Below are 9,796 nucleotides of genomic sequence, written 5' to 3' on the forward strand. Positions count from 1 at the left end.
TTTCACAATAAAACCATACAACCTCATCTGGACAACCTATGACCCTAAGATTTGCTTATGCACAAGTACTATTAAAAGTCAGAAAATTTTATATTGTTTCAAAAAATTTTTCTCCGAGATATACACAAACCAAAATAATCAGGAGTCATTCATAAAATATTTTGGGGACATTTAATTGCAACGTAAAACATTTTTGAATGAATTTTTTTCAAATTTTGCTGACGTCAGCAGAAATCAGCAAAAAACGAAATTTTGCAATAAAGTGTTGACGTCAGCAAAAGTAAAAAAAAAAAGTTTTTTTCAAAATGATCCTTCTGCTTGTGGCTCAAAACAGTTTCAATTCACTCCACCATCCACATCCAATTTTTTTCAATTATTTAATAGGTAAGAGTGTCTCCATGTACGAGATTGCACGAAAACTTATGCATCAAACAGATCAACTTTATTACATTACTTTTGATCCATTCTCATTGGTGGATTTAAAGTTCCAAGAGGGGTTCAACAACTTGTGTGACGAGGAAAAACTTGACAAGTCCAAGATCAAAGCTTTCAGTATCGGTGATGCACTAGAAGGATCAACAATCGATATTTCGGATGTTTACGATATGATGTATCCACCGCGTGTCAATCTTTGTCGAGTATTGGAATATCTTTATTCTGATAAAACAAAACATTTAGGCTTTATGATCGACGAGTTTCCTGGTGATTTTCTCACAACCAAATACGCTGAAAACCTCAAAGAAAGCCTCGAAAAGAATTTCCAGAATACGACTGTCATTCTTGCGCTCCAAAGTGTAGAAAAAAAACGCAAAGTTATCAAATCAGGATTTTTCAATGGTAGGTCATTCTTAAACTTTGCGTAGATCAGAAAAATCATCACTTTTTACTCATATTTCAATTTGTACTTTAAAGAAAATACGATAAATTCTAAGCTAATAGAGTATACCTTTAGACCATATCTTTTATTACATGTGTCAATTGGAAGAGAATGTTTTGCAAGTCTTGCATATCCTACCAATGGATAAGACCACATACTCCTTAAAACCTACAAAGTTGGGTTTTGGGCTCTCTTAACTACCAGGCCTAATTTTATATTACATACATCACTTTTTAGAACCTCTTATATAGGTACTTTTATAAAATACCAAACTTAAAGAATTTTGATCATCGCAAAGTGTCGTAAAATTCAAATTTATTCAAAATTTTATCAAGAATCCCTTCAAAAAATCTAGTTTTTCGGACCTAGAGACTACACAATTGATTTTAAGGTTATAAAACCTAAACTTGTTTTTTATTTTTTCACGAAGCAATAAAAACTTTCTTAGCAGCTTTTACAAAAAGCATACTCATAAATTATAGATAGCCTAGACTCACCAGAAAATGTTTCATTAGTTTCAGCCCTTACAGTTTTCCATATCAGATTTTAAGGGGTACGTATCCTATCCACTGGTACTTTGCTTTTGAAGCAAGCGAACCATTCACTTCAGTATAAGCAATATTTTGCATTAAAACGGTTGCTCAATTTATTATTAACTTCCTTTTGTAGATGATGTGAAGGAAGTTGAGAGATGCGACTACCATCAAACCGGTATGAAAGTTCTCACTTTGGACAAAACAATGCGAATGGCAGTAAATATTCACCAGATGATTGAAATCTTTCAGGAAGAAATCGAAAAAGAAATCGTAGACGTACCTTTGGAATACAAAACACTAGTTCTACGCAGACCGTACGAACCCTCCGCCCGCAAAATAAGAAAAGCTACCAAGGTTGTCCCTCTTAAGCCTCAAGAACAGAAAAAACAAAAGCAACCGAGACCAACAGATGACACCAGTCTCCAAGATAACCCGAATTATCAAAGTGTGCGAAGGAAAACCAACATTGCCTCATTCTACGATCCAGAAAAATTGTTAACAGACATAAACGCTCAGTCAGGGTCTGTTTCCAAAAAACTTTCAACTTCATTCTCTTATGTTCGTGGTCAAAGTGGTCATCAAATAAAAAGTGATTCAAAGCCCAACCTCATTTATTTGAACGACTTTAGATTCGACTTCAATAACTTTAATTCGTCTGATGCAGCTTATTTGAGTGCAATTTTAAGAAGGCTGATGAAAAAGGATGTTCAGTTAACCGCCATCTGCGGTACGCTTGAAGAACTAGCTATTTTGAAATATGTGTTTCAACATAATTTAGAGGTATCAGAATTAACAACATTTGCACCGTCTTTAACAGGAAAATACCCAACCAAAGCAGAGAAATGGGAGGCTTTAAAAACGGGAAAAGTATTACTCACATGTTATAGAGGTTTCAGAGGCTGCGAAATGGACCATTGTATTTTATTTGCTAGCCCTGAAGATAACGTTCCAAAGAATTTGTACATTGAGATGCTCACTCGAGCTATCAATTTCGTTGATATAATCGTTCTTCCTGTAAAGGAATCAAGCAGGGTATCTCGTTTGATTGGAATTTTCGATAAATGGTTGCAAGCTGGTCTTGTTTCTCCTACACATACTAAACGTTCAAGTACAAACATTATTTTCTCGTCATTGGAAGAGCTAGATGATATTGTAATGTATGATATTGTTCCACTTGATCAAACCTGTGATCATAATGTTGAAAGACAAATTCTTCAAGTCATCGAGGATAGCTCGTTATTCAATCACTCCCACATCGACGCAGCAGTAAAGTGAGTAGAATTTATTGTATATCAGTACTTCATATACAATATTCACAGTAACCCTTCATCATTACTTTTTTTAACAACATAAGTGTTTTAGTATATTCTCGAAAGTTTACTACTTACTACAACATAACCTACACTAAGTGCGTGACGTAATATCAATACTTCTTAAAAAATCGAAGATACAGAGCACAATATTGTGAGAATGATATCCTATCCCATATCATATTTTATCACCCGATAACATCACTGTAAATAACTACTCTTGTGATACCAACGGAAGCATATATTTTGAAAACGTTTTGGTTTTAAAGAAAGTTATCCTTTCTTATTTTTTCAGGAATCTACAACAATTCAGGACTAGGTATATTTCCAATGAAATAATTTTCAAACTGTCTTAAGGGTCGTGCCCTTTTTGCTAAGTATTTAAGGAGATGTAACTAGTTCAAACTCTACCTCCAGATTGTAGTTACCCGTTCAAGGCTTGTTTAGTAACGAAAGGCTCCTTTACCTTTTGATTGCCAGAAAGAGTATTGTTTATCCACTCAAGCATCATCATTTTTTTCTATAGCGCAAAAACTAAACCTTACCTGTCTTCATGAAAAAGACTGTTTAGATGTCGGTTATTTTTGGACGTACTGTATGGAGCGTTTTACACTCCGAGACTGAACTCTGAACCCTGTTATTGAAGAGAACGTGGCGGATCGGGTTCGCATCGTAAATGACGATGTATGTGCATGTAGGTGGTGGATAAATTAGTAACTAGTTTCTTTAATGCCAGAATTACGCATCAAGGCTAACTGTGACATTACTGGTTGCGCATCCTCACAAATTGTCCCAAAATTAAAGAATACCATAGGCAAGCAAAATATTAAGCAAACTCTAGGGTAAAGGGTAAAGATAAGCAGGGAAGGAAAAAATGAAAATGTAGGAAAACACTTTTGAAAAATTCCATTTCATCTTTCCTTGTTTTGCAGACACTTCGGATACGAGCTCCGAGACACATCAGAACGACATTATAATGTGACAATCGATGGAAAAACATACGATTTTGATGGTAAGTTTAAATTTTTGGAAATGAGCAACGCACTGTCAAAAATGCTGTGTATATGTTAACGATGTACTTTTACTTTCTTGGGAAACGTTCATATTCTCTTACTCTTGGATTACAAATAAACCAGGGGGTTGAAAATTGTATTATAATCAGGCTATTAAGAGAAAAATAAGGGACCTTCTCTTTGAAACCTATAAATATTCTTAAAAATTAAAAAAGGGGGGTGCTAATGAGGTCAGGGGGTTTGGAAATTTTCGAAAAATAATTAAGCGGGGGGGTTTATTTGGAACAAATTAAAAAAAAACATTTTATTCTTCAGATTAACTTCTTGACGTCCCATCAGTGAAATCTTTTTCTCTTAGGACCGATATTTTCGGCTGCCGGTAGTTTTGATTTAGGACCTAATTAAAAAATTTGACACACTGAAAAGATGGAGCTTTGAAAGATTCCAACGGTACTAAACATTAAGGCTTTAGCTATCACTAAAGCCAAGATAATTCGATTTAAAGTTTAAGCATTAAAAAATCTTTAAAATGCGATTTTTTTGCCATTTCAGAACGGGAGTTAAGGAGTACTTAAGTTTAATGAGAACAATCAGAATGTTTTTTGGAAGAGTAAAAAAATTAGCTCATAACTCTCAGAATCGACCCAGAATCAGGGGGGTGCTAGAGTTGGACAAATACAATCATGGTCGTTATATTTGAGAAAAAAAGGGAAATCCACCGGGAAATTTTGAAACCACAATCGATTTGTAAGTGCTCTAAACGACTAAAGTAGGTTGGAAGGGTAGAGTTTTAACTCTGAGTTCTAACATGAGACTTAAGACTTAGGGCCTTAGGATCTCAGGATCCAAAAGTTCAAAAATAGTCCAATAAGGCTCATAATATAGCCTGGTGATCGATAAACCCGAGCCAAATTGAAATATCCGATTAAATTTGAGAGATGGGTTCAAAAACAAGAACGAAATAACTGTGAAAAGTCTTTAGAAATATTTCTATTCAGTCAAAACCAATACAGTGTAGAATTTATGCCGGGGGTTACTAAGTACTGACTGACATGCACCGCAAGGGTCGATTTTCTTCCACGCTAATTTACTCAAATTTGGCCATATTTTTCTGTAGTTTCTAAACATCGACTAGAAATGGCGACCACAACCGGCGACCAGATAGAATCACATTATCGAGTTTATCTACTCTCTCCAGTAGAGAATGTCCAAATCGCTTTCAAATGGCTAATTAAGCACATTAGCTGAAAATTATTCCAGCTCAGAGTACAAAAAAATGACCTCTGAAGTAACCAGTCATTTTCTTGTCTGTGAGCTTTATTACACCGGATTTTTTAATCATGCTGAATGATATGCCTTCAATATGAATAGATAGAATTTATCAGTTGGAAAAAATTGGGAAGGGCAGTTTTAGAGATGAATCGAATCAATTATTCTTTTGTCTTTTTGATGACAAAATGACTAATTTGGAAAAGAAACAGTGATCTGATGATTAAATACAAAGCTTTTCAAAAGAATTTCAGTTTTCATCGCTAATCATTATGATGCTGATAGTACAAAAGGATATAATTGACACCCTTTTCAGGGCCCCCCTTTTCAAGTTTCAAGAATGTCGAATTGCTGTTTTCGCATTTTGCACGTGACTCTAATTAATTATATGAGACAGGGGTGAGCTAACTTAATACAATATATTCAAATGATAAGGAGAGACCATTGAGTTTAAAGCCCGAAGGGCTAGTGTAGAATCTCTAACCTTTCGCTCAAGCAAGAAATAGTGAAGCCTTAAAAAATGCGCCGTATTTTTGACGACAGATTGAATCTAGCAATTCCTTTGTTTACGATTGATATTTGTTTCGAAATTTAGCGATAAATTTTAGTTTCAATCTGTCATTTGTGTAAAAACCAGGCGAACCGCTCAAGGTCGCGCAACTTTGGTAGGATTTGTTGTCTTCAAATTCTACCGAAGAGATTGACTTCTAGCCCTTCAGGCTTATACTTCATTGGGAGAGACATTCTCCCGAAGCATTCATATGGTCCGATCCACGGCATGTGTTTTTTTGAGACCCTCGAAATGCACTGTAAGTGTGTACTTTTGATAGAGTGCATTATAAGGGTCTTCTTTTAGCTGGAAACAATGTAAGTGCGTTTGTGTTTGGGACTGCTGAATCGCAGGTCTGACAGTGAAATTTTTGAATCGCTGCTATTTTCATTCGTTTTCCCCTCCCCCCCCCCGTAAAAGGAAGAAAATCTTTTTACGATATGGGAGGTCTCTAAAAAGTATCAAATGAAATTGACAGGAGTTGTCAATTTTATCCCCGAGGGAGTTTCTTAAATATATAAAGAGATTTCTCTGGTGCGTTTTTCATTCATTTGTTATTTAATTCATTGGGGCTTGTCGAGTGGTTGTTTGTGTACGCATAGAAAGTTAATATTATTTTTGGAATGTTGAATAATATTTTATCAGGTAAAATAATTTATTATACAGTAGAAAGAATTTCTTTCACAGAATAATTTCTGTAGACATGTTGAAAATGCTTGTTTCTCTGAGAAATGATTTCTCAAAGTCTGAGAAGCGACTTAGATATTCATCTAAAGTTTACCTTTTTACCCGAATTTAAATAGTTTTTTAAAGCCATTGGGATAGTGGGTGCCTTTTACAAACAAAAACTAAACGTAATTTTGAGATAAAAATTTTCTTTCTCAATTTTTGGGTACCTTTCTCGTTTTTTCCTCCAAACTTTTAAGTCCAAAAGAAAAGTGACGGAATTAAACTTACAATAGTGGGATTGAAATATTTGGCACAAAAGGGGATTGAAGTTTTTTTGAATTCTCAGCGTAGAAATATTAATAAGATTTTTGTTCAATTCGGAAATATTTTTGTTGTTCAGATTGGAAAATTTCAGCTTTAAAGTATTTTTAGTTCTTGAGATATCGAGGTTAAATTCTTTTTTAAGTGGAAATATTCTACCGTCAAGAATGAAAATGATTTCTTGCTGAGCAAAAAGTTTTCATTCAAAATTCAAAATTTTTTCGCCATCAATTCGGAAATATTTCCCTCGTTCTGTTTGCAAAATTTCAGCTTCAAAGTATTTTTAGTTCTTGAGATATCGAGGTTCATTTTTTTTTGAAAAGTTTTTACCGCGTGAAAAGTTTGAGTTTCTTCATTTTTTCTTCAGATGTTTTTTGGTATATTTTGTGCGAAAAGAATTTCGCGAAATTCGAAGAAATTTTCCGCCAAAAACCGAACATCGTCAACTCGTTGAGTGATGGTTATCGGACACTTCTCATGCAGGCTGTTCGTGAAGAACGTTTCGACGTTTTCGTTCACTTGATGATGAAATATCCTCAAGATTATTCACTCGTGGACCATAATGGTTCGAACGTTCTTCATTATGTTGGTGTTTATGGAGAAGTTCGTCATTTGGAAAAGTTTGATCAACAAACAATCAAAATGTTGATCGATGGAAGAAACAACTATAACGACACACCATTGCATAAAGCAGCAAGTTTCAACAATCATGACGTCATCAGATGGTTGTTGGCCAAAGGAGCGAATCCTGAATTGAAAGACATTCATGGTCAACGCCCTGATGAACATGGATGGTGTGATGGTGTTACCAAAGAAATCTTTCGATCGTTTCGTTCGTCTTGGTAAGAAAAATATCCACTTTTTCATGGATAGGAACATTTTTTCGGTTGGAAATCTTTTTTTTCTATTATAGTGCAAAGTGTTAAAACTTTTTCTTAAAAGTTTTTATTTAAAATAGATGTGAAATGTTTTTTAGGTAGACTTTAAATTTTTCAGTTTGATAAATTTTACCTTTTCGGAGTTTAAATGAATGAAACGGATAAATTAATTTCAATTTTTTGATTAAGATTTTTCATTGCATTGGAGCAGACATATTTTGGAGACATATTTTTGCAAATAGATGGTTGTTTATGAAATTTTTTCTCTGGTTGTTATGAATTTATTTTTCAGTGAAGAAAGAAATTGTCGTTTTTTTCGATTTCATAGTACGTTTCTTATTATATTGTGTTCATGTATTTGTTTCAATTGTTTTTCATTCGATGATTTATTTTTCAGATTGATTGATTGTTTCCATTGTCTCTTTCGTCGCGCTTCCAATGACGTCATCGGTTCCAAACATTTCCACGTAAGTCTATTTGATTATGTATTTGGTTTCTGGTTGAAGCAAAATTGTGTATGAAGCCTAAAATATCCTAACTTTGACCTGGAAGTAAGAAAAGGCTTTGCAACAACATGAGGCTGAAAGTTCCAAAACAGGTTGTGATACTGTACCTCAAATAAGTTTAGTAGTTCTTATAAAAAATTGTACTGCTCCGTTATCAGATTCTCAGCATTCTCATTAGCTGCTTTAAAAAAAAACATTTATTCATCTTAAAGAAGTCAACAAGTTTCGTTTGGCAATAAACCTCCAATTTTTTATTTTTAGATTCCCAACATGACAGCACGCATGAGAAGTTACACCCGTTATTTTCGACGCCGTTTCTACGCTTACGATATTTATTCATTCCATCTCTACATTTCTGTAACGCATTTTGGCTTGCTTTTAGATGTATTTTTACCACTTCACTATCTTGACTATTATTACGTCAACCGTCACTAGTTTTGGTGGCGTGTCTACTCTTGTGCCCTTACTTTTCCACCTTATGGATTACCTCGGTTGAATATGAAAAAGAGTCACTATTGATTTCGATTGGATCACTTCCCTTGTAAATATCCGACTTTTTTCACTAACTCGGTGAAATTTTGCTCAGTCAGAAAACCCTGCCAACAGTGGCCTCGGTGAAAACATGATTTTTTTCTTACAATCAAGGTTAAATTATCTAAGTACTGTCAAAGTTTTTACGGTTTTTTTTTCGGAAGAGACTCATGGGCGCTAAATATTGGATGGTTTTAGTTTGCTCTTTATTTCAAGCCGATGAACATTTTTTGGTATATATATACGACGAATATTTATATGGTAATAGACGATATCGGCTTAACATGAAAACTCAGATTTGATCCCCGAGAATTCCCCAAGTTTCACAATGCTTTGCACGGAAAAAAGTTCACGGTGAAATATTTTCCGTGCAAAGCATTGTGGGGAATTCTCGGGGATCAAATCTGAGTTTTCACGTTAAGCCGATATCGTCTATTAGATAAGAAGACTTTATCATTATATAGAATTGATAAATACATATACTGTATAAATATCAGGGGGGATCGGGTTCAATAATCCGAAATGATAAGCCGTCGTCGAACATAGAGGTCGTCGTCGCCGCGCATAGAGGCCGTGGTCGGACATAGAGGTCGTCGCCGGACATAGAGGTCGTGGTCGGACATAGAAGTCGTCGTCGTTCATAGAGGTCTCAGCCCAATTTTTTTCGGTCTTTATTTTATAAGTTCTGGTCTGGAAATTTGACAACACAGTCTTCAAAATAACACCTTATCATATTTGTGTATAGCAAAGTCACGGCAGAACGTCGTCTTCTTCGATAACATAGAGGTCTTGGCCGGACATAGAGGTCGTCATCGAACATAGAGGTCTTGGCCGGACATAGAGGTCGTCGTCGAACATAGAGGTCTTGGCCGGACATAGAGGTCTTGGCCGGACATAGAGGTCTTGGCCGGACATAGAGGTCTTGGCCGGACATAGAGGTCTTGGCCGGACATAGAGGTCTTGGCCGGACATAGAGGTCTTGGCCGGACATAGGGACATAGAGGTCGTCGTCGAACATAGAATTCGCCGGGGCGATGCATACAACGCTTCCACATGTGATGAAGGAATAACGATTCCTTCCGGAGTTAAAGGCAATTACGAATTATTCTACGTTTGTTTGAAAGGCGTTATGGAAGGGCGCACTTTTAATGTAATTTGAGTATATTTTCCAAACGGACTTCTAGCTGTCCAATGTATTTAGTTTGATCTTGGTGTTCTTTTTGGTTTGCTGTCATTTGGAAAGCTTTGATTATGTCTATGGTAATCAGACATACTTTAATTTTGTTCATGAAAGTGGATTTTGAGTACATGTTGTGTAATTTTGCTTCTCTTGTCG

The 9,796-nt window shown here is 35.3% G+C and overlaps 1 protein-coding gene and 1 long non-coding RNA gene across 2 annotated transcripts; both read left to right on the forward strand.

The window, feature by feature from the left end:
* The first annotated feature begins 315 nt into the window (after positions 1-315).
* LOC136822643 (uncharacterized) lies at positions 316-7,391 on the forward strand. Its single transcript, XM_067078911.1, has 5 exons — positions 316-837; positions 1,547-2,684; positions 3,019-3,042; positions 3,656-3,783; positions 6,913-7,391. Exons 1-5 carry the CDS (start codon positions 399-401, stop codon positions 7,389-7,391), a joined length of 2,208 nt encoding a protein of 735 aa, XP_066935012.1. The 5' UTR covers positions 316-398.
* A 462-nt stretch (positions 7,392-7,853) lies between these two features.
* On the forward strand, positions 7,854-8,859 carry LOC136822601 (uncharacterized). Its single transcript, XR_010848917.1, has 2 exons — positions 7,854-7,890; positions 8,191-8,859. It is a non-coding gene; the product is annotated as an uncharacterized lncRNA (long non-coding RNA).
* The last annotated feature ends 937 nt before the right edge of the window (positions 8,860-9,796 follow it).

The sequence above is a fragment of the Clytia hemisphaerica genome, unplaced genomic scaffold, assembly GCF_902728285.1.
Source record: "Clytia hemisphaerica strain Z4C2 unplaced genomic scaffold, Clytia hemisphaerica genome assembly, whole genome shotgun sequence".
NCBI classification, from domain to species: domain Eukaryota; kingdom Metazoa; phylum Cnidaria; class Hydrozoa; order Leptothecata; family Clytiidae; genus Clytia; species Clytia hemisphaerica.